We start from the raw sequence: 25572 nt of genomic DNA, 5'->3' as shown, positions 1-25572 counted from the left end.
CTAAGTACCTTATATAGGAAAGAGCTATCTCAGGAATGTGCTGAGAGTAACTGAAAAGATTGGCTGACCTAGGAAAGGGCTATCTCAGGCATGTGCCAAGGGAGTAATTGACAAACCTGTGGTGTCTCAAGGACATCTATTTTACTTCTTCACTGGATAGTAAAAGAGTGATGCCTGTTTTTTTGAAGGCTTAAGGAAGACAGTTCTCCAACTACAAGATTGAAAGGAATCCAAATAAGGACCAGTGTATTTGAGGAAAGTATTTTTCAAATTGTAAAATATAATAATAATAGCTAACACTTATATAGTGCCTACCATGTACCAGGCACTGGGGTAAGTACTTTACAGTTATTATCTTATTTGATTCTCACAACAACCCTGGGAGGTAGCTACTATTATAATCCCCATTTTATAGAGAAGGAAACTGAGGCAAACAGAAGTTAAGTGACTTGCCTGGGATCACACAACTAGTAAATGTCTGAGGGAAAATTTGAATTCAGGTCTTCCTGACTCCAGCTCCAGCACTCTATCCACAGCACCACCTAAATTTAGAACTGAAAAGGACCTTAGAAATCAATTCCTTATTTTACAGTTGAAGAAACTGAGACCCAGATAGGTTAAGTGACAGAAGTGTGTGTTTAGGGTTGGGGGTTCAGGGCACTCTGTGCTGCAAAGGGGAAAGACAGCGTTCCAATACTAACTATGCTGCTTATTACTTGTAACAATTTCAGCAAATCATTTCCCTCCTCCAGGACTCAGTTTCCTTCTTTATAAAGTAAAGGGGTTGCATTCAGTAGCTTCTGAGGTCCTTTCCAGCTCTCAATATAATAGCCTTTTGTGATACAGGCTCTGGCACTGACTGTCTGGGATCCTAAGAACAATGCTCTGAAACTCACTCTAAGAAGTTAAGTGATTTGTCCAGGGTAACACAGCTGATAAGTGACAGACTGAGGCCAAATTAGAATTCAGGTCTTCCTGGCTTTCAGTTCATCACTCGATTCACTGCACCACCTTGCTGCTTCATAACAATCTGTAAAGTTCCTTCTTTTGAGTCTAAGATTGGGGGATGGGGAGAGATGCAAGGGTCTGGTATTGTCAGGTACAGGTTAGCTAGCTCAATGAGCTACTGAACCTCTTTGGAAATAGGCTAGGACCGGGCCCCTCCCCACGTCTTCCTCTTCCTCTCACCCCCCCCCAGAGGAATTGAGGTCCCCCACACAAAGCACAGAAAGAAAACCATTAGGTCAGGTGAGCCAATACTGCTGCTCAGGTGTTGGAAGGGAGACTGGAGTTCATCTTCTTTCTGCTCCCTTCCAGATAAACTTTGTGGTGAATGGGGAAGCCAAGTCTAACGACTCAGAAGCTGTCAGTCTTCAAGTGAGCCCCGGGGTGGCAAGAGAGATGGAGAGCCCAGACCCCCAGATTAGCAATGGGGCCTCTCTGGTCTTTTGTTGTGTTTTCAGGAGGGAAAACTTACGCCTCTGAGAACTGTGCCCACAGCCCTATCTCACCTTAGGTGCCATAGAACCCGGCAGCCACAGAGCCACCCTCCCCTCCTCGTCCCCAGGGTTCTACCATTCCCCGGGGATGGAGAGGCAACACATTCACTCTATCTGACCTTAGATCTCCCTGGATTTCTCTGTCCCATAAGACTTTTAACAAGACAGAAGACAAGATCATGTTAGAGTCATTAATTCAATAAACATTTCTTAAGCACCTGCTGGGTAAAGAGCACTGTGCTAGACAATACAAGGATATCAAGTTTAAATGAAGTGTAACCCCTATCCTCATAGAGCTTACAATCTAGTACAGAAAAATACACAAATTATAGATAACTTTAATATGGAAATATATTACATAATTTGTATATTATATAACTATAATTAGATGTATTTGATAGCTTTAATATGGCAATACATTACATAATTTCTATTGTATAACGACATAATTACATATATTGTATATATGTAGCTATTATATCTATAGTATGACTATAAAATTACATATATTATGTATAGCCCTAATATGGTAATATATTACATGATAAGTTCATTAGAAAGATGAAAAACATTGTTTTCAAGAGAGATCCAAGGAGAAGGAGTCAGTTCTGAGTCTGACCCTTGGTCTGAGTCAGTTTGAGTCTCAGTTTCCTCCTTTGTAATCAATGGCTTCTAAGGTCCCTTCCAACTCTAATTATCTTTTTGTAGTATAGGCTTTAGCCCTAACTGGCTGGGGCTCCAAAAATATGTGTCTGAGACTCCTGATAAGGATTTAGGTGATTTTCCCAGGGTCACTTAGCTATTAAGTCCATTTGAATTCTCCTTTAGAGCAGTGGTTATTAAACTGGGACCCATGAACTTGCTTTTCTTTCTTTCTTTCGTTTGTTTTTTTGCGGGGCAATGAGGATTAAGTGACTTGTCCAGGGTCACACACCTAGTGTCAAGTGTCTGAGGCAGGATTTGAACTCAGGTCTTCCCGAATCCAACACCTGTGCTTTATCCACTGCACCACCTAGCTGCCCCCGTGAACTTGTTTTTAAAAAATATTTTTAAAATGATTTCAATGTAATTTTTTTCCATTGTAATCCTATGTATTTTATTTATGTGTGTAAATTTTTATTCATTTTAACAAAATACAAAAGGAGAAAACAATAAAGAACAGTTCCATGTACACAGCAGAACATCAGAGAGGATTCAATATAAGACAATAAATTTCCATTTCAAGAAAACCTATGCAATAACTACCAATCTTATGTATTTTATTTTAAAACATAATTCTTGCCCAAAGAGGCATCGAAATGTGGATACCCTTTGATCCAGCAATCCCATTACTAGGTCTGTATCCCAAAGAGATTTAAAAGGCGGGAGCAGTTAGGTAGTGCAGTGGATAAAGCACTCCTGGATTCAGGAGGACCTGAGTTCAAATCCAGCCTCAGACACTTGACACTTGCTAGCTGTGTGACCCTGGGCAAGTCACTTAACTCTCATTGCCCCACCAAAAAAAAAAAAAAAGACCTATTTGTACAAAAATATTTATAGCAGCTCTTTTTGTGGTGGCAAAGAATTAGAAATTGGCAGGGAGGGGGCAGGGTGTCCATCAACTGGGGAATAGCTGAACAAGTTGTGTTATATGATTGTGATGGACTACTATTGTTTTATAGGAAATGATAAACAGGTGGATTTCAGAAAAACCTGGAAAGACTTACATGAATTAATGCTGAGTGAAGTGAGCAGAACCAGGAGAACATTGTACACAGTAACAGCAACATTTAAAGATGATCAACTATGAATGACTTAGCTATTCTCAGAAATACAATAATCGGAGAGACTCCCAAGTGACTCATGATGAAAAATACCATCCACCTCCAGAGAAAGAACTGGTTGTAGTCTGAAGGCAAGTCAAAGCATACTATTTTTCACTTTATTTTTTGTTTTTTTTCTTTTGGTTTGTGTCTTCTCTCACAACATGACTAATAGGGAAATATGTTTTGCATGATTACACATGTATCTCTTCCCCACCCCCCGCCCCAGGCAATGAGGGTTAAATGACTTGCCCAGGGTCACACAGCTAGTAAGTGTCAAGTGTCTGAGTCCAGATTTGAACTCAGGTACTCCTGAATCCAGGACCAGTGCTTTATCCACTGCACCACCTAGCTGCCCCTGCATGATTACACATGTATAACTGATATCAAATTGCTTACTGTCTCAGAGAGAGGAGAAGTGAAGAAGGGAAGGAGAGAAATTGGAATTCAACATTTTAAAAAATTAATTTAAATTATTTTTACATATAATTGGGGAAAATAAAATATTTTAAAATTAAAACATAATGCTGAGAAGGGGTCCAGAGGTTCCACTAGAGTATCCAAGGGGGCCATCCATGAATGCTTTAGAGCCTTGGTTTTCAAAGCAAAAGTGGTGGCAAAAGAGACTTTTACTGGGTGTGTTGCAAAAGATTGCTACATACACACCCTCAGTGGGCCAGCTGATATTTGTTTAGCACCTACTACAAGCCAGGTGTTGTACTAAGCGCTTCCTTATTTTATAAATGATAAACTAGGCACTTGAGCCCTCACCATAAACTCAGCTCCTTTGGAGCTTTCAATAAATGTCATGAGCTAATGATGCTAATCCAAACAAGATGCCCTCATGACCTGCAAGAGGATGTTTGCCTTTTTTTAATGATCCTTCTCCCCACACCCTGACATTTCCACATTCCCCAGTCTGCTACCTATTCTTTCTGGCTTGGTATATAGGGAGGGTCTCAATAGCAATTCTATCTTTGTAGCTCCTCAACTGGGGAAGTAAAGGAAGGAAGAAAGGGGCAGCTAGGTGGGGCAGTGGATAGAACTAGAACACTGACTCTGGGGTCAAGAGGACCTGAGTTCAAATCTTACCTCAGACATTTACTGCTATGTGACCCTGGGCAACCTCAATTGCCTTAAACATCCAGGGCCATCTCCAGTCCTCCTGATATATATATATATATATATATATATATATATATATATATATATAAAAGCTCTGGAGGAGAGTGAGGTTGGTGACATTGCAAGTCATGACATCACCCCATGGTCCTTTGTGGGAATGAAGGACAAACAAAAACAACAAAGGAAGAAAGAAGGAAAAGAAGAGGCACCAAGATCCAGGCTTGGAGTCAGGAAGATCTGAGTTTAAATCCAGGCTCAGACACTTACCAGCTGTGTGACCCTGGGCAAGTCACTTAACCCTGGTTTGACTTAATTTTCTCATCTATAAAATGAGCTGGAAAAGGAAATGGCAAACCACTCCAGTATCTTTTGCCAAGAAAACTCCAAAAGGGGTCATGAAGAGTCAGTCATGATTGAAATGATTGAACAACAAAAATGCCACAGTTCTTTATGGCAAAGAATACTGTGCTGTGAGGAAAGAAAGAAAGAAAGAAAGAAAGAAAGAAAGAAAGAAAGAAAGAAAGAAAGAAAGAAAGAAAGAAAGAAAGAAAGAAAGAAAGAAAGAAAGAAAGAAAGAAAGAAAGAAAGAAAGAGACAGAGAGAGACAGAGAGAGACAGACAGTGAGACAGAGGAAGGAAGGAAGGAAGGAAGGAAGGAAGGAAGGAAGGAAGGAAGGAAGGAAGGAAGGAAGGAAGGAAGGAAGGAAGGAAGGAAGGTTGAGAACTACAACTTCCAAGGATTTCAGCAAGCAGAGAGAGAGGGAGAATATTGCAAGAAGAGAAAATAATTGCATGAGAAGAAGCAAAATGGAGGTGGGGAGAGAGAGCTGTAAGCAAAAAAGAATTTGAGGTTAGATGTCTGGGAGGAATTCTCGACCATTACAATGGTATTAGCTGTCCAGGTTTTTGTTATTTGTCCATCTGTGACATTGGGATGATGTCATGACTTGCAGTGAATTGGATTGAAGGGGAGGGCTGTGCAAAGTCACCAGCCTCACACTCTCCTCCAGAGCCATCTGGGTCCAGTGGCAAGATATACATCAGGACAATGGGAGATAGCCCCAGATGTTTAAGGCAATTGCAGTTAAGTGACTTGCCCAGGGTCCTAAACCTCACTGTCCAGGTTAGGTGAAAGGTTAAGATAAAACCTAAACATAAGGGGGAAGCTAGGTGCAGCTAGGTGGTGCAGTGGATAAAGCACCGGCCCTGGATTCAGGAGGACCTGAGTTCAAATCCGACCTCAGATACTTGACAGTTACTAGCTGTGTGACCCTGGGCAAGTCACTTAACCCTCATTGCCCTGCAAAAAAAAACCCCAAACCCCAAAAAACCAAAAACCAAAAACCTAAATATAAGGCAGAGAGGCTCGACTTAAAATTGGGACGCTGGATGTGATACTCAATACTTGGCTCTGATATTCAGTACCTCTATATAATGCTTAGGCAAGTCACCTAACCTCTCTGAGACTCAGTTTCTTCAGATTGTAAAAGATGGAGATAATACTCACTATGGGAAAGTACTCCCTTGTACTATGGGAAAGGGCTATGTAAACTTTAAAGGCATAGAGAACAGACCCTTGATTTCACTGACATAGAGAATTCCTGGATGAGGAAAATCCCCTTACCAATACAGATCAGTGGTGTTTGTTCAGTTGTTTCAGTCACATCTGAATCTTTGTGACCCTATCTGGGGTTTTCTTAGCAAAGATACTGGAGTGGCTTGCCATTTCCTTCTCCAGCTCATTTTACAGATAAGGAAACTGAGGCAAATAGGGTTAAGTGACTTGCCCGAGGTCTCACAGCCGATATGTATCAAGGTAGGTCTTGAACCCAGAGCTCCTCTTCTTTAAATCTCATCTAACCTCAAACTCTTTTGCATACAGCTGTTCCCCTTCCCCCATCCACTTTGCTTCTCCTCATGCCGTTCCCTGTTCTTGCAATATCCTCCTTCTCCCTCTTCTTGTTGAATGACTAGCCATCCTTGAGATCCAAGACCAGCTTTCTATCCTTGCTACCTCTCAAACCTTAAAGCACTATGGAATTAGAAGCTATTAAATGAATTAGTATTACTTATTAAATATTAAATAGCATTTATAATTATAATATACTATATTTATAAATTATAAAAATTATTAATTAAGCACGTCACTGACACGATCAAGGCCACAATAAACATTACACAGGAACAAAGGGGGAAGTTGGGAATGAGACATGGGTTTCCTTCCTCCCAGGCTGGGACTCCAGCCAGTGAAAAGAAAATCTCCCATCTTTCCTATGGGAAGATGTCACTCCCCACTCACTATCAGGGGGGCATGTGCTCTGACCGGGGTCATCAATACAGAGCAAGAGCTACACTGAGCTCTAACCATTCTTGAGGTCAGTTCCTTTCCACCAATGGCAAGCATTTGGGATACAGCTGCCAAAAGACATTTCTCTTGTGTTTTTTCACTTTCCTCTCTTTCCTCTGGGCTGATGGATACTTAATATGTCTTTTCCTCAGGGGCAACTAGATGGTGCAGTGGAAAAAGCACTGGCCCTGAATTCAGGAGGACCTGAGTTCAAATCGGGCCTCAGACACTTGACACTTACTAGCCATGTGGCCCTGGGCAAGTCACTTAACCCTCATTGCCCCACCAAAAAAAAAAAATTAAAAATATGTCTTTTCCTCACCAAGCAGTGAGATGTTGCTTTCCTGATCTATTAACACCATTAATTATTCATTGTCCCAACTGACCATCAGTAAATGGGAACTGTAAGTTATTTCAGCCTTCTCTGGATAAAGGCTGGCCCAGTGGTGTAGGGAGGGGACACAGAGAGGATTAAAGGAAAGCATCCCAGTGTATATAAGTTAAAGCACCAGGTCTGGAGTCAAGAAGACCTCACTTCAAATACAGCCTCAGATACTTACTAGTTGTGTGACCCTGGGTAAGTTACTTAACCCCATTTGCCTCAGTTTCCTCATCTATAAAACGAGCTGGAGAAACGGTGAAGCCCTCCAGTGCCAAGAAAACCCCAAACGCGGTCACAAAGAGTCAGACATGACAGAAAAATGACTGAACAACAACAAGCCCAGTATATTAAACAGAGTGCTAGGATTAAAGTCGGATGGACCTATCCTTGTATCTTAATATTAACTGTAGAACCTAGGCAAGTCACTTAAACCCTCTCAGTCTCAGTTTTTTCATTCATAAAATCAAAAGAATGATATCCACAGTGTCTATGTCAGGGGTCATAGTGAGTCCAAATGAGATAAGGTCAATACATTTCTGTAAAAAGTTTAAAATATAAATGTAGATCACTTTCCTGGGAGTAGCCAATCAGTTTGGTCAACAAACATTTATTAAGTGTCTACTATATGCTATTCTGGGTGGAATGAGAACCCAGATACCCTGGGTTCAAATCCTGACTCTTCTCCTCACTATCTGTGTGGCCTTGGGTAAATCATTTGACTTCTTGGTTCCCTCATCTATAGGGATTGGTCTAGAAAAGTTCTGAGTTCTGTTCCACCTCCTGTGATCCTCTGAACTCTCCCAGAATCCCCAGGGTCATCTAGTCCAACCCCCTCATTTTACAGATAAGAAAACTGTGGCCCAAGAAATGTATATGACTTGACCATAGCTATTAAGTGGGGGTCTGGGATTGGAACCCAAATCTATGTCTGCCCCCCACCAAAGTCCATTGCTCTTTCCACCACATCATTTTACCTTTCTACACCTTTGTAACCTTAAATGTGGCTAAGTTTTGTAGCTTGCTTCAACAGCTGTTAATTTCCCCCTTAATTACCTAGTAAACTTATCTTTTACTGTGTCCTCTCAGAGTCAGATTCAGGAAAAAGTTTTTTTTGCTCTTTCCTTAGGCTGGGAGAGCTGAAGCCCAGGAGAAAGAAGTGTCCCTTGATGTTTACCCATCCCTAATCTCTTTCTCCACTCTTGCATTTCATCTTTTTTTTTTTTAAAGTGAGGTAATTGGGGTTAAGTGACTTGCCCAGGGTCACACAGCTAGTAAGTGTTAAGTGTCTGAGGCCGAATTTGAACTCAGGTACTCCTGAATCCAGGGCCGGTGCTCTATCCACTGCACCACCTAGCTGCCCCTCTTGCATTTCATCTTATGGCTAAGGAAACTGAGGCAAACAGGGTGAAGTGACTTGCCCAGGGTCACACAGCTAGTAAGTGTCTGAGGTCAGATTTTAACTCAGGAAGAGGAGCCTTCCTGACTCCAGGCCCAGCATTCTATCTGCTGTGCCACCTACATGCCTATATCATATCACTACCCTGCTCAAAAGTCTGCAGTGGCCTCCTATTACTTCTAGGATTAACTATAATATCCTTATCTCATAATTTAGGTGATGCTGTGGACTGGACATCTAGTCAGGAAAACTTGGACATTTAGAGCACCAGACATGCAGTCAGGAAGACCTTAATTCTCAGCTTATGTGGCCCTGGAAAATTCCATTTATACCTCAGTTTCCTCATCTGTAAAATGGAGATACTTACTCATTTCTCCCAGCTTGGCCACTCACCCTTTCACCCATGTCCACTTGGGTACTCACCTACTGGTGCCTGCTCTCTTGGTTTCATTTACTCATTCCTAGAACCAGGTTGGCTACATCGTGTTCCTCTTCCCTTTTCTGATTTTCACTTACCCTTTCTCATTCACCCCTCTTCTCAAGTGTGTAAGTGTCTGTGTGTTTACACATCTCTTTTGTGTGTGTGTGTGTATGTGTGTGTGTGTGTGCGCACGCTATAGTGTAGTGCTTTGTAAAGTTCACCAAGTGCTTTCACAGACATTCCCCCATTGCTGTTGTTCTTCAGTTATTTTATTTTTTTCCAGTTATTTTCAAGGAAGAAGGAAGGGAGGGAAGGAAGGAAAAGAAGAAAGAAGGGAGGGAAGTAGGGAGGGAGGGAGAGAAGGGAGGGGCAGAAGGAAGAGAAGAAGGAAGGAAGGAGAGAGAAGGAAGGGAGAGGGAGAGAAGGAAAGAGGGAAGGAAGGGAGAAAGGAGGAATGGAGAGAGGTAAAAGAGAAGGGAAGGAGGAAGGGAGGATGGGGATGGATGTAAAGAGGAGAAAAGAAAGGAAAAAATAAGGAAAGAAGGAAGGAAACAATTTACTAAATGCCCATTATGTGCCAGACACTCTGCTAAGTGCTTTACAAATATCTCATTAGGTACAGCTAGGTGGCACAGTGGATAGAGCACCAGCCCTGAAGTCAGGAGATGCTGAGTTCAAATCTAGACTCAGACTTGTACTAGCTGTGTGACCCTGGGTAAGTCACTTAACCCCAATTGCCTCTCCCCCCCCAAAAAAAAAAAACAAAGGTGAAAGATAGATGCTTTTAATGGGGAAGCTAGGTGGCACAGTAGATAGAGCACCAGCCCTGGAGTCAAGAGGACCTGAGTTCAAATTTGGCCTCTGACACTTAACACTTACTAGCTGTGTGACCCTAGGCAAGTCATTTAACCCCAATTGCCTCACCCCCCCCAAAAAAAAAGATAGATGCTTTTATCATTCCCATTTTACAGTTTGGAAAACTGAGGCAGACAAAGGTTAAGTGCCTTATCCAGGGTCACACACAGCTAGTATGTGATTTGAACTCAGATCATACTGACTCCAGACCCAGTCACTCTGTCCACTGTAGTACCTTGCTACAAAAGAGCAAAAAGGATGAGGGCTGACAAAAGGCCAGTGCTTTTGACAAATTGAGAAGTTATTGATAACAGACTTTAATAGGCTTCCTTATCCCATGTATGTTCATACCCTAAATAAGCTAAACTTTATGACCTAAGGGGGGAACATTAAGCTTCTTGTGAATAGGGAGTCTTCCATTCACTGTATTTTTATCTTCAGTGCCTGGCACAAGATAGGTGCTTAATAAATATTAGTTGATTGATTGGTCATGATTGAACTCACTATCTCCCGAGGTAGCACTTTCTTACTTTACAAGAAGATATTTCTCCTTTTTTTTCCTTCAAAAGTTTGCCTGTCCCTCAGCAACAATGTCCACCCATTAATTCCAGCTCTGCCCGTTGAAGTCACACTAAGCAAGTCAAATCCCTCTCCCATAAGACAATTCTCCAGATACTTAAGACAGCTGTAATTTCCCCATTAACTAGACTCTTCACCAGGCTAAAAATCCTGGGTTCCTCCCATCCATCCATCCTCCCACTGCAAGATCTTGATGCCCTTCACTACCCAGGCCTCCCTTCTCTGGATGCACTCCAGGCTATCCATGGCTTTCCTACAATCTGGCCAGAACTGAGTACAACACTCTGGTTCTGTTTTGGCCAGGGCAGAGGACTGTCACTTGGCTAGTCTGAGACACTCACCCTTTCTTAAAGCAACCTCAGAGAGCATGGACTTTCTGAGTGGCCGTATTCCACTGTTGACTCATACAGGGCTTCCAGTCTACCCCCCCCCCCCAAACACCCCTCCCAGCATTGACCCTCAGGAAATGGTTGAAGTTGTGGGTATTGGCCCAGACACCTTTGTTTAAAACCATCCCCAGATATTGCTGCGGTTCTCAGAGACGGCCTATGGTTAAGCCACGGTGTTACCTGGCCAATCAGAGTCTTCTCTTCCTCAGAGAGACACTTCCACAGACCACCATGTAACCTATTATAACAGGGGGTTTCCTGGCACCTTGAAAACACACTACACCAGAGATTCTTAATCTTTTTCTGTGTCATGGACTCTCTGGCAGTCTGCTGAAACCTATGGGCTCCCTTCTCTGAAAAATGTTTTGGGTTTTTTTTTCTTTCCCCTTTTAGATGTCTCCCAGTTTGAGAGATTTTATTTTACTTTATTTAAAAAAAACCTTTTTTGACATGTCTTTTTTTAAAAAATCACAATAATTTCTTCCAGTATTCCTCCCCCTCCCAAAGGACCATCCCATATAGCAAATTGCATTTTTGAAAAGAAAAATATGGAAAAAATCAGCACAAGAGATCAATATAACAGGAAAAGCTTGAAAACACATTTAACATTTGTGGACTTCTCATCTCTACCAGGGGGTAGGGCTGGGAGTATAGAAAAATGTTTTAAAATGCAATATCTAAAATATAAAGTATCACAAAGGAAACTAATGATATTGAAATAAAGTTATCAAAATACATATTTTTGAAAGTTCTCAGGCCTAGGTTATAAAACCTTGATGACTACACTTTTGCATAAGCCTAAAGGCTAAAGGAGTTGGATTCACCTGAAGAAAAATCGGGCCCCTTGAATACTTTCTTCTTCTTCTTCTTCTTCTTCTTCTTCTTCTTCTTCTTCTTCTTCTTCTTCTTCTTCTTCTTCTTCTTCTTCTTCTTCTTCTTCTTCTTCTTCTTCTTCTTCTTCTTCTTCTTCTTCTTCTTCTTCTTCACAATGAGGGTTAAGTGACTTGCCCAGAGTCACACAGCTAGTAAGTGTCAAGTGTCTGAGACCAGATTTGAACTCAGGTCCTCCTGAATCCAGGGCTGGTGTTTTATCCACTGTACCACCTAGCTGGCCCCAGTACTGGACTTCTGCACAAGCATGGTGAAATTTCAAAGGGGCCAGGCAAATTCCTGGTACACCATGGGGTATATTTCCCTTTTTAAAAAGATTATGTGTATTACCAAAAAGCTTCATGTCAATTAAATTCCCATAAATCTGAATCCTTGTTTCAATTTCATATCAACTGGAGGTACACAATTTAACATTGTTGAAATGTGAAACAGATGACATTTGGGAAACTGTTCTCAGGGTGCACAGTCCCTACCCTCAATGAGCTTACATTCTTTGTGAACAAAGTTCAAGGCCCGCAGTTTCCCACATATGATCCAGGTTAACATTTCAATCATCACTTACTGGGCTGATAATAATAACAACAACTAGTATTTACATAGCACTTTAAGCTAAATCGCTTTAAGGTTTGCAAAATGCTTTAAATTTGTTATCTCAGTAGATCCTAATGAACAGCCCTGTGAAGGAGGTGCTATCATTATTCAAGTTTTACAGATGAGAACACTGAGGCTGAGAGGGGTTTAGTGACTCATCCAGGGTCACAGAGGTATTAAGGGTCCGAGTCAGGATTTGACTTAAAATCTGCTGGACCCCGATACCTAGCACATATCTCCCATTCTACTGGAGGATATAATATATGCACAGAGAAAGAAAGATTAGATCATTTAAGGAGGGACAGAATAAATATAAATAATAATCTGAGCTGCTCTCTCTACTCAGTTCTAGACCCAATTGTGTTACTCCAAAAAAAACCAAAAAAACAAACATTGGGTTTTCCAAGCTTGTCCTGTTTTATGACTGACTCCCTTCTCTTCTGGCTCCCTCTATTCTGTTCCAAACATGGTCCACCCTATTGCTGGCAAACTCTCTCTCTCTCTCTCTCTCTCTCTCTCTCTCTCTCTCTCTCTCTCTCTCTCTCTCTCTCTCTCTCTAATTTTCTATCTCTGGAAATATCCATGCTAATTTAGGTCTTTCTCTCCCTCCCTGGACTTCCCCCTGAAGACAGCCTGAAACCACAGATATCTTCTTTCAAAGCCAGAAGGCAGAAGAAGGAAACTCTCCTCTCCCAAGCTCTCACCAGCTCCATCCCTTACATAGGCTTAGAGGATCTAGCAGTCATTCTCTCCACCAGTGAGGATAGCCTTATGCAAATAGGAGGGCTTGACCCTACACTAGAAACTCCCATGCCTCACATAACCTCCTTAATTGGAACTCCCCTGCCTGTGAGCCAGAGGTGGGAAAACCAATCTGACTCACTTCACCAAGACCCTGCCCCCCTTTCTATAAAATATCTGGGCCTTTTACACATTACTGAGCAACCCTAAGTGTGAGAACCCCTGATGTCACTAGAATGTAAACTCCTCGAGGCTAAGGACTGCCTTTTGCCTCTTTTTGTATCCCCGGCACTTAGTACCGTGCTAAGCACGTGCTGCTCTCTTCAGTTGTTTCAGCTGTGTCTGACTCACTGTGATCCCATTTGGGGTTTTCTTGGTGAAGACACTGGAGTGGTTTGCAATTTCCTTCTCTGGCTCATTTTACAGATGAGGAAACTAAGGCAAAAAGTAAAGTGACTTGCCCAGGGTCACACAGCTAGTAAGTGTCTGAGGCTGGATTTGAACTCATGAAGATGAGTATTCCTGATTCTTTTTTTTCTTTCTTTTTTTTTTTTTTTTGGTGAGGCAATTGGGGTTAAGTGACTTGCCCAGGGTCACACAGTTAGTAAGTGTTAAGTGTCTGAAGCCAGATTTGAACTCAGGTCCTCCTGACTCCAGGGCCGGTGCTCTATCCATTGTGCCACCTAGCTGCCTGGCACATAGTAGGCACTTAAATGTTTCTTGGTTGATCAACTGATGTTTCTACGGGAACTGAGAGAAGTAGAAAGAAATTGACATACTGGGGCAGCTAGATGGCGCAGTGGATAGAGCACCGACCCTGGATTCAGGAGGACCTGAGTTCAAATACGGCCTCAGACCCTTGACACTTACTAGCTGTGTGACCCTGAGCAAGTCACTTAACCCCAATTGCCTCATCAAAAAAAAAAAAAAGAAGAAGAAGAAGAAGAAGAAGAAGAAGAAGAAGAAGAAATTGACATACCCAGGACATTAGGTCAGGTCTAGTCTGATCACCATTCCCCTCTTGCTCCTCCTCCTACTTTCATGGTGTGGAAATCATCTCATCCAAGACCTTGATTTCTCTTCCAATGGCTGAGCAATTCCCTCTAGAGATTCTCTCCTTGGGGGGGGCAATGAGGGTTAAGTGACTTTCCCAGGGTTACACAGCTAGTAAGTATCAAGTGTCTGAGGCTGAACTTGAACTCAGGTCCTCCTGAATCCAGGGCTGGTGCTTTATCCACTGCGCCACCTAGCTGCCCCCCTCTAGAGATTCTGCTCTATCCTGTCTCTCCAGGAACTGTGATCCCCATATATCCTTGTTCCCTCTTCCTTTGTTCTCTGTCTCATGCTTCCACAGCCTCAAGTTAAGTCACAAACCTTCCCTTTGTAACAGTTTAATCCATGCCAGCCACAGAATTAAAATAGATAAGATCTGGGCAAAGGAAAGTACCTTTTAGAGTCTTCTAGGGAAATAGATTTTCACCATTGGGTGGAGTAGGATGAGGCATGTGGCCTACCTCTGACTCCTCCACCCTTCAATACCCAAGAGAATTATTGGCCTAGATTTATATCTACTATTAAACATCAGTATATTCCTTTCAGGACATTTTTCTGAGTGTCTCTGGGTGCCTAAGACCAGAAAAATAGTTTAATTTCAGCCAGTTAGCTTCCTCCCACCAAAGGCTTGTTACCCCAAAGACATCATAGATAGCTAGCAATCACATTTGTCCCAGCAAGCAGTAAAACAGAAATTGGGGAAATTATATGGATTAGGGTAGATGATAGAATCCACAACAGCAAATTGGCTCTTTGAATGGAGAGATTAAAATCTCAATTCAGTAAAGGAGAGAAAACCAGAGAAATCTGCTCTTAGCAGGTGCTGGGAATCAAGGGACATGTTGGGGTTGGGGAGGCTGTTTCCCCACATCTGTGGTTCTGGGGACTCTCATTAGCTATTTCAAAGTTTGTGCCTTCTTTTTCTCCCCTGTTGATTTCTTGAACTTATTCTTTCCCTCATTTTCTTTTCCCCAATCCAAAGTCAAAAGTCTCACATATGCCATAAGCAACATCAAGGGTTCAAAGGTTATTCAGACAATCAGGAGACTTGTGCCTCTGGCTTTTTAATCTCTTTCCTTTCCCTACCCCTCCTTATTCCTCATCTTCTTCCCCCTCTTCTCCTCCTTCTCTCCTACTGTGGGTCAGGTGCCTTAAAAAGCATTAACTCATTTTAACCTCACAACAGTTGAGGAAACTGAGGCAAACAGATATTAAATGACTTGCCCAAGGTCACACAGTCATTAAGTGTTTGAAGCAGTGATTTGAACTTAATTCATCCACTGAGCTGCCTACCTAAATACAATTAGTTGTCTTTTTTTTTTTTTTTGGCGGAGCAATGAGGGTCAAGTGACTTGCTCAGGGTCACACAGCTAGAATGTGTCAAGTGTCTGAGGCTGGATTTGAACTCAGGTACTCCTGAATCCAGGGCTGATGCTTTAAATACTGCACCACCTAGCTGCCCCCAGTTGTCATCTTCTTGATTCTATTTTTATAAAAGCTCTCAGATCCATCCCCTTTAGTCTATTCATATAGTTGTTACCCTAGTTCAGGCCTGTATTCTCTCTTACTTGGACTATTGCAATAGCCTCCTTCCTCATTGATCTCCCAGCCCTGAGTCCCTCCCCCTCCAATCTATTTTCCACATAGTTTGTCTAAGTGATTTTCCTAATGCACAGGTCAGACTATATCACTCCCTTGCTCAAGATAATCCAGAGCTTCTGGAATAAAATGCAAACTCTTCTGAGAAAAGAAAAAAAAAATTATCATAGTGTTGTCAAGGACACAGCTGCTGTGGCACAGAATGCTCACTGCTAAGGGTTTAATGTTCTTGGTGACAAAGACCTCAGGCAGCTTATAGGACAGTCTGGCACACTAGACTTCTCCAGACACAAATAAAATAGGAAAAAACCCCATGGGAACACAAATTCAAACACCCTATTCAAAGACATGCAACCTTCCCTCTCCTTTCTCTCTGTCTAGTCTTCTTTACCTCCTCATTCTAAGAAAGCTAGCTGCACAGAAGGAGTATAAAGAACCAAGCTTCTCTCTTTTTCTGGCTTTTATTTGCTGTTTGTAAGCAGAACTATCATGGAAGAGAGGTCCATTGGCTAATGGAATCATAGACTTAGAAAAGGAAGGGAATTTAGAGATTCTCCAGTCTGTTGTGTCCTTTTTAGTTGTGTTTGACTCTCGGTGACCCCATTTGGGGTTTTCTTGGCAGAGATACTGGAGTGATTTGTCATTTCCTTCTCCAGCCCATTTTACAGATGAGGAACTGAGGCAAACAGGGTTAAGTGACTTGCCCAGGGACACACAGCTAGGAAGTATCTCAGGCTGGATTTGAACTCATGAAGATGTCTTCCGGATTCCAAACCCAGTGTTCTATCCACTGCACCACCCAGCTAACCTGCTCATTTTTCATATGAAGAAACTGAAGTCTAGCGATGTACGGTGGTTTGCCCAAGATCACACAGGTAGCAAGTGATGGATTCAGGCTGGTGTCCCGCTTCCTTAATTTTTCCTTTATTTGTCTTTGCTGTCAAAAAATGAAATCAGGTTAAGTTGGCATTAACTGATGACATTACCACTTCCCTTTATAAGAACTCACAAACCATCTATGTAATAATTTGTCCCACAATTGTGGCAGAGATTGATGTCAAGCTCAATTTATACTTTTTTTTCCTCTTTTAATTGACCTTTACCCTTCCTTGTGAATAGGACATTTGCCTGTTTCTTGGCCAAAGAACATGCCTGAAAGTTTAACTCTTTCACTTCCAAAACTGAACCCCTACTGTCATGATTGTTGACCCGCAACACCAGCTTCCCTTTACTCCCTATTCCCTAGCCATCTTCTTGCTGCAACCATAGCATCCCTTGCTCTCCCCTTCCACATAGGCACATATTACAGGTGTCTCAAGTTTTGGAGCCATGATAAAAGCACCTTTCTTAGAAGGGGTATGCCAATCCACTTCTTTATGACCCCACTTGCCATCCTTGTAACTTTCCAGGCTAAAGTAGCCACATACCCCACCACTGCTGCCATGAGCCCATTATGTGTGTTTGTCTCCCTCTCCTAGACTGGGAGCAACCTGAGGGCAAGGAACTATTTTTGACTCTATATTTGTATCCCTAGTACTTAACACAGTGCTTAATAAATGCTTTTGCTTTCCTGAATTTTAATCTTCTGTCATCTCTCCCATTTTCCAGGATTTCTCATCGTTAATTGACAATTGTCTTGTGATTACATCTGCAAGTTCTTTCAGTGCAACAAGCTATAATTTGGGTTTCATCTCTGTGGGACTCAAAGGGGCACTGAGAGCTGCCATGGGGGATACAGAGTCCATAAGACCTGGATGAGGTTGGAGGATAGGGTGAGACTTTGCATGCGTTCTTCTATCATTTGCCTTTTTTACTTTTGCAGCATTGGTTCGGAGGTTACCAGAGTGGTTTGCCAGTTCCTTCTCCAGCTCATTTTACAGATGAGGAAAGTGAAGCAAACAGGGTTAAGTGACTTGCCCAAGATCACACAGCTAGTAAGTGTCTGAGGTTGGATTTGAACTCAGATCTTCCTGGTTCCAAGCCCAATGCTCTGTTCACTGAGTGACCTAGCTGCCCTCAAAGGCATTGTGTGAGGGGAGCAATTCATACAAGTGGCTGTAGTTCCTTTGTAAGTGAACTTGGTTGGTTGAAAGTTTGTAGCAACCACGTTAAGATTGAAATTACTTGGGGCAGCTAGGTGGCACAGTGGTTAAAGCACTGGCCCTGGATTCAGGAGGAACTGAGTTCAAATCAGGCCTCAGACACTGGACACTAGCTGTGTGACCCTGGGCAAATCAGTTAACCCTCATTGCCCCAAGGAAAAAAAAAGATTGAAGTCACTTTCTCAAAGGACTGAGATGGTAGAATGGAGAGTATGCCCCAGTTTAAGGGGGATGTTTTTATACTTTGATTCTTGTTATATTTTTTTAAATTAAATATTCTTTTGTGCAGTAATTTTATATAAATAAAAATACCTTTTGCAATCCATTAGATTGTAAGCTCCCTGAAGACAGGGATTGTTATTTTTATATCCCCAATGCCTAGCACAGTACCTGGCACATAGTAGATACTTAATAAATGTTTCTTGATTAGTGGATTTTGTAAATGTTCATTGATGCTAAATGGTATCAATGATGCTAAATGGCCCTGGGTAATTGCTGTGGGGGAAACACACACTGGAATGGGGGCCTCAGACAGTAGAATTAGAGAAAACCCCATAAGCCTTTAAGATCACTCCTTGAACCCAAAGGTTCAGCTTTAGCCAGTTGAGCTGGGAGGACCTAACTTGCTAATGAGAGAATAAACCACAGACTCCCCTTGATTCCACTCACTTATGTCTCAGAGCAGAGAAGTAGAGACTGACAGCAGGTGGCTGGTGGCTGCTTTCTGTCTGCATTGCAGCTGCTGCCACTGTCACTGAGTCACTGCATTGAGAAGACAGAGCTGGAACAAATACTAGAGAGCTGGACTGGCTGGGGCAAAGATCCAATAGTGAAGATGGCAAGATAAACTATCGACCAGAGAAAGAGAATGAACTAGTAGCTGCTGTAAGATCTCAGCTTCTTCTGAGATAAGGCAGTGAGGTCCAATCTCAATCCCCTTGGGCTTCCTCTATTTTCTTCTACTGTTTGCTGAGCTGATCCTAGCAGTTCCCATTCCCTTATACCTTCCTCATGATTAACTTGCTGGGAGGAGATGGGGGTGGGGGGGAATCAGATGGGTAGTTTTACTATACAATTTCCCATAAAATGTATGTGACCATGATATGGATTTACACTGTAAAATGGAGGGGGGAGCAACTGGTCCCTAACTAGCTGATATACCCTATCCCAAGGATGAAAATTTTAAAAACGATTAAGTGTAAAGATAGGAGAGATGTTAATGTGTTAACAAGGTGTCAACCCTCTGCTAACTCTTTATGGAATATGAAGTCCTAATGGGATTAGAGAGATTGATCACCATTAGATGGTAGCTTGTAAACTCTGCAGTCAAGACTAGGGACAGCTTTATGGAAGGTAACACCCTCCAGACAAAGACAAAAGGAGTCAAATTTAGGAATGCAAGGTAGAAATCGGTTTCAAGGATTGGGACCTCTGGCAGCAAAGAAGAGAGCTGACTATAGACCCAAGAAAGAACTAGCTCTGACAGTTGAGAGTCAAGCTGCTGAAAGGAGTGAAAACCTGGGAGTCCAGCTGAGTGACACACCAACAGAGTTGCTCTGCCCACGGGGGGGGGGGGGGGGGGGGGCAAAGAGCAGCATGAGGATTCCCTGATAAGAGAAAAGATATTGAAGACTTATAGTAATAGAGGGTGTTAGTTGCCTTCACCGGCATTCACTTAATGTATGCCTCACTGCCCTCATCTGTGCCTGCTCTTCCCTCTGACACTCTGTGTATTGTGGTAGAGTGTACCCCAGATTTATGGGAAGAATATTTTGTAGCTATTCTTTTTTTTTTTTTTTTTTTGGTGAGGCAATTGGGGTTAAGTGACTTGCCTAGGGTCACACAGCTAGTAAGTGTAAAGTGCCTGAGGGCGGATTTGAACTCAGGTCCTCCTGACTCCAGGGCTGGTGCTCTTTCCACTGCACCACCTAGCTGCCCTGTAGCTATTCTTTTTAATATATTATCTTAGTAAATGCTATTATTGCTCAGTGTCTCCTGGATGATCAATAAAGATAGGGTGTCCATCAGGAAAACCTTCCAGAAAAAAAAAAAAGGAAACTGGGGGCTAGAACCAGAGTGAGATTGCCAGAATTTTAACATTTCAGAGAAATACTCCATTTGCTTTTTCCTTACACAGAAGTCAATATTGAATGGAGGTCAGCATGTCCCCCCCCCCAAGCTTGAGCCCACGTGACTACAACGAAATAGGAGGAGATTCCAAGTGTTTATTATAAATAAGTGGACTCTGGTAAGCCAGTAGGAATATTGCAGCTTTTGGGAAAGCCAGTCCACCATCCCAATAAAACCAGAAGGCAGGTTACTAGAAGGTAGTGACACCTAGTGGCCAAATCATACACTCCTTTGCTGGTTAATGAATTAAGTGACAGCCTACTTTTTTATAGACTTACAGAAAGTGAAAACAAGTTAGGTGAATACCTTATGTCCCCTGGGACACCCACCAAGTACACAGAGGCACCTGGCATCTCGGTTGCACTATCCCCTTAACTACTTTTTGCTCTTAACTATGTTTTCCTCTTTTCTGTTTGAAGATCATTCTCCCTGATAGCAAAATGGGAATTGATTAGTTCTGCTCCGTCCAATTAACATTTTAGCAACTGCTCCAAGTGAAGCACCCCCTCATTCTCTCTGCTACAAATATAAATTGACCTTTTTATTGTCATTAACATTTCTGGCAGTGCGTTCGGGCCTTCAGGTTTCCTGTAATTGTTCTTAGAGGTCTCTGACACTCTTTTGTATTCAACCTTAGTTATGTATCCATCACAGCATCCTAGAGCTAGAGAAGACCTCAGAGTAATCTGTCCAAACTATATCTGAACAATAACCAACTTCCTTTAATTTTAGAGGTACATGATGATGCAAAATGCTGTACACCTCTAGATAGAGAACTGATGGACTCAGAGGGCAGGTTGAAACATATTTTTCTCCTTTATTTTTCTTGCTTAAAAAAAACCATGGCTAATGCAGAAATATGTTTTGCATGACTTTATATTTATAATGAGTATCATATTTCTTGCCTACTCAATGAGTAGGGGGAAGGGAAAGGGAGGGAGAATTTGGAACTGAAAATAAAAATTTTTAAAGTTTTAAAGGAGCTCATAGTCTAATGAGGGAGACAACATACAAACAAGATATAGACATGATAAACTGGAGATAATCAACGGGGGGAAGGCACTAGCTTTAAGAAGGAATGGGAAAATGTTCTTGTGGTTTGTTGTTGTTTAGTTGTATCTGACCCATGGACCATAGCATGCCAGTACTGTCCATGGGGTTTTCTTGGCAAGGGTACAATGGGTTGCCATTTCTTTCTCTGGTGCATCAAAGAAAACAGAGATTAAGCGACTTATCCAGGGTCACACAGCTAGTAAGTGTCTGAGGCCAAATTTGAACTCAGGTCTTCCTGACTCTGGGCCCAGCATGCTATCCAATAAGCCATCTAGCTGCCCCTACTTCTTGTAGGTACATACAAAATATAGAAGGTAGATGGGAGCTATCCCCAGCACCTAGAACAGTGCCTGAAACATAATAAGCATTTAATAAATGTTTGTTGTTTGATTGATCTTTCCTGAGCTCCAGTGCCATGTCACAGATGCATGCTAGATAACTCCAAGGAGATGCAAAAACTCAACATGACCAACACTGAAATAATTTTTTTAAAGTTTGTATTTATACCAATTATTTTTCTTTGCCATAATGTTGCCCAATATCCCTCTCCTCCCTTTCCCAGAGTCATTCCAGATAATGAATAGTAATTGTTTTGTTTTGTTTTGTTTTGCGCGGGGCAATGAGGGTTAAGTGACTTGCCCAGGGTCACACAGCTAGTTAGTGTCAAGTGTCTGAGGCCGAATTTGAACTCAGGTCCTGAATCCAGGGCCAGTGCTTTATCCACTGCACCACCTAGCTGCCCCTGAATAGTAAAAAAAGAAAGATGAAAATCAACAAAATTGATCAATAAATAAAAAAAAAGCCTGAAAAACAAACAAAAAGGAGCACATATCTTTTTAAAATCAGAACTCTGATCAATGGATGTGAACAGTCCAGAAGAAATACAAATTATTGGGAAAAAATTGTACTTTCTAATCATAAAAAAATTTTTTTTTGGTATATCAGGTCTTCCTATATTGTTCGGGCTAGAAGTGTATCTGCTATTTACAGGACCCATTTCACAGCCGATTGGCATGGGAGCTTTGACCTGCTCCATTTCTGACCTGTTTGCTAGTTTGCTCCTCTTTGGGTAGGATGTTGGGTCTCCATCCCTGGGGCCTCATCATCCTGGTCCACATCAGACATGACTTAGTTCAGACATGAGACTGGCTTAGCCCACAGAAGCTCAGAACTCCTGAGCTGAAGCAATCTACCAACATCAACTCTTAGGAGCAGGGATCAAAAGAAATAAAAAAGAACATGATTATGAGGTAATTCTTTATTCTCAACAAACTGGCAGAAATAGTTTAAAATGATCAAGTTCAAAAATGGTGCTGCTAGGGGCAGCTAGGTGGCACAGTGGTTAAAGCACCGGCCCTGGATTCAGGAGGACCTGAGTTCAAATCCGGCCTCAGACACTTGACACTTACTAGCTGTGTGACCCTGGGCAAGTCACTTAACCCCAATTGCCTCACTAAAAAAAAAAAAAAATGGTGCTGCTGTGGAAGAACAGGCACATGGTTGACGGAACTATGAAACAGTAAAATCTTTTTAGAAAGCAACCTGGTAAACACAACCAACATGATGATTGGTTTCACTAAACTATCGTTTTATATATTACAAGGATTTTATGGTGGGAATTCTTTGGTGGAAGAGTCATTGGTAAATGTTGATGTTGAAAAAAATTATCTATAAGACATTTTAACTAGACAAAATCTGGAATATAATGATCATACCCTTTGGACCAGTGAGCCTGCAGCTAAGAATGTAAAGGAAGTTATCCAGTTACTTTATTTCTAATAGCGAAACAAAATAGAAACAACCCATAAGTTCAACAGTTGGGAAATGGCTGAATTAATTGTAGTCTATCCATGTAAAAGAATATTGTTGTATCATAAGAAATGAGAAATAATTATTAAGAATACAAAGAAACATGGAAAAATTTACATGAAGTGCCACAGAGTAAAGAAAGCAAAATCAAAACAAAATGTGCCCACTATAATTATGTAAAAATAACAGCAACAAAATCAGATAATATAGGTGGAAGAAAAAATCAGAAGGGCAGAAAGAAGCAACTAAGATATTATTATCTAGTAAAAATTAATATACATATTATTTGAACAAATTATACTTTGGAGTTTGTAATACTAATTTTTTTAAAATTATTGATATTTTTTACATTACCAAAATTTCTCCCTTTATCCCTCTTCCTCCCTTCTCCCAGTGAACCATCCCATTTAACAAAGAATCTTTTTTTTTTTCTTTAACGTGTGCACTTTTATTTGAACTGGTCTTAAGTCAGTGTACAGGTAAAGCTCTCCTCCCCTCCCCCCAAGTACTGGCACCAATCTCAAAACTTGCGGGGAGACTGTGAAGTCTTCATTCACATCTATGTTGGGGGCAGGGAAGGAATTTAGGGGGCCACTCATTGTGGCTGACAAAAAAAAGGAACAAGTATTAAGGCGGAAGATACAAAAAGTTGTTTTTGTTTTTTTTTTAAAGGATTACATAATTTACACATAAAGCAGTACTGTGTACCTCCCCCCCTCCCCCTCTGGATTTTTAAGTAGCTCCTTTGCTCTAATTTGAGCAGGACAGCCTTCATAGAGGCAAGTAACTCACTAACATGTAATAATTATTTGGAATGACTATTAAAAAAAAACAACAATGTACAATCAGAGTCCTGAAGACGCACTGTAGAACTTTGGGGATGTTTGCCTCCAACATCATCACCTGCTCATCACCTTCACCGTTCCAGTTTTTAAATCCTGAGTCAAGTGCCAAAAAAAATAAAAAATAAAAACAAATAAAGCCATGCCAATCTCATCTCTTTTTTTCCGGGCAATTAACATGTCACACCCTTTGACAAAAAAAAAAAAAACACAAAACACAAACAGTCCATTTAGAAGCATTTGCGGTGGACAATGGAGGGCCCAGATTCATCATACTCCTGCTTGCTGATCCACATCTGCTGGAAGGTGGAAAGAGACGCCAGGATGGAGCCTCCAATCCAGACAGAGTATTTGCGCTCAGGTTGGGCAATGATCTTGATTTTCATTGTGCTGGGGGCTAGAGCTGTAATTTCCTTCTGCATCCTGTCAGCAATGCCTGGGTACATGGTGGTACCACCAGACAATACAGTATTGGCATAGAGATCCTTACGGATGTCAACATCACACTTCATGATTGAGTTGAAGGTAGTTTTGTGGATTCCACAGGATTCCATACCTAAGAAAGATGGTTGGAAGAGAGCTTCTGGGCATCGGAACCTCTCATTGCCAATTGTGATAACCTGACCATCAGGGAGCTCATAGCTCTTTTCCAGAGAAGAGCTAGAAGCAGCAGTGGCCATCTCCTGCTCAAAGTCTAGGGCGATGTAGCACAGCTTCTCCTTGATGTCACGCACGATTTCCCTCTCAGCTGTGGTAGTGAAACTGTACCCTCTCTCGGTCAGGATCTTCATAAGGTAGTCTGTCAGATCACGGCCAGCCAGATCCAGACGGTGGATGGCATGGGGAAGGGCATAACCTTCATAGATGGGCACAGTGTGGGTCACACCATCACTGGAGTCCATCACAATACCAGTGGTACGACCAGAGGCATACAGGGACAGCACAGCCTGGATGGCAACGTACATGGCTGGGGTGTTGAAGGTCTCAAACATAATCTGAGTCATCTTTTCTCTGTTGGCTTTGGGGTTCAGGGGGGCTTCCGTGAGCAGCACAGGGTGCTCTTCAGGAGCCACACGGAGCTCATTGTAGAAAGTATGATGCCAGATCTTCTCCACGTCATCCCAGTTGGTGACGATACCATGTTCAATGGGGTACTTCAGGGTCAGAATACCTCTCTTGCTCTGGGCCTCATCCCCCACATAGCTGTCTTTCTGGCCCATACCCACCATCACACCCTGATGTCTGGGGCGCCCAACAATGGATGGGAAGACAGCCCGAGGGGCATCATCTCCTGCAAAGCCAGCTTTGCACATTCCAGAGCCATTGTCAACAATGAGAGCAGCAATACCATCATCCATGGCAAACTTTGAAGTGGCAAGTTTAAACCCTTAAGAGAAAGAAGGTGGTGCCGCACCTGGAGGCAGGGGGGAGGCAAGTGCACACCGGGTAGAAGAGCTCACAGCTACCCAAAGAATCTTTTTTAAAGAAAAAAAAGAGAGAAAAAACTTTCCAAAATTGATTAGCACATCAAAAAAGTCTGCAATGTACTATAGCTAGGGACTACACACCTCTGAAAAGCAGTGTTAGGATTATCTTCTTATATCTCTTTTTATGGGGTCATGCTTGTTCTTTGTAATTTTGCAATATTTACTTTTGATTATTTTGTGATAATTCTTTCTATTTATATTGTTGTAGCCACTGTGTATATTATTTTTCTTGGCTCTGTTTATTTCACTCTACATTACATCTCATAAATCGTTCCATGCTTCTCTATAATCATTATATTCCTCATTTCCTATAGCACAATAGTATTCCATTACATTCATATACCACAATTTGTTTAGTCATTCCCCAATTGATGGGCATCCACTTTGTTTCCAATTCTTTGCTACCACAAAAAAGTACTGCTATAAATATTGTCATGAATATGGAAACTTCCTTCTCAATGACCTCTTTGGCATATAAG

General features: G+C 41.8%; 1 protein-coding gene across 1 annotated transcript; it reads right to left on the bottom strand.

Moving 5' to 3' along the window:
• Positions 1 to 23184: 23184 nt before the first annotated feature.
• Positions 23185 to 24964, bottom strand: LOC122754470 (actin, cytoplasmic 1-like). Its single transcript, XM_044002944.1, has one exon. It carries the CDS (start codon positions 24962 to 24964, stop codon positions 23837 to 23839), a length of 1128 nt encoding a protein of 375 aa, XP_043858879.1. The 3' UTR covers positions 23185 to 23836.
• Between the last annotated feature and the right edge of the window lie 608 nt (positions 24965 to 25572).

Source organism: Dromiciops gliroides, chromosome 4 (assembly GCF_019393635.1).
Source record: "Dromiciops gliroides isolate mDroGli1 chromosome 4, mDroGli1.pri, whole genome shotgun sequence".
In the NCBI taxonomy this organism is placed as follows: Eukaryota; Metazoa; Chordata; class Mammalia; order Microbiotheria; family Microbiotheriidae; genus Dromiciops; species Dromiciops gliroides.
The sequence above is the reverse complement of the archived record's forward strand: the minus strand, read 5'-3'. Positions and strand labels throughout refer to the sequence as shown.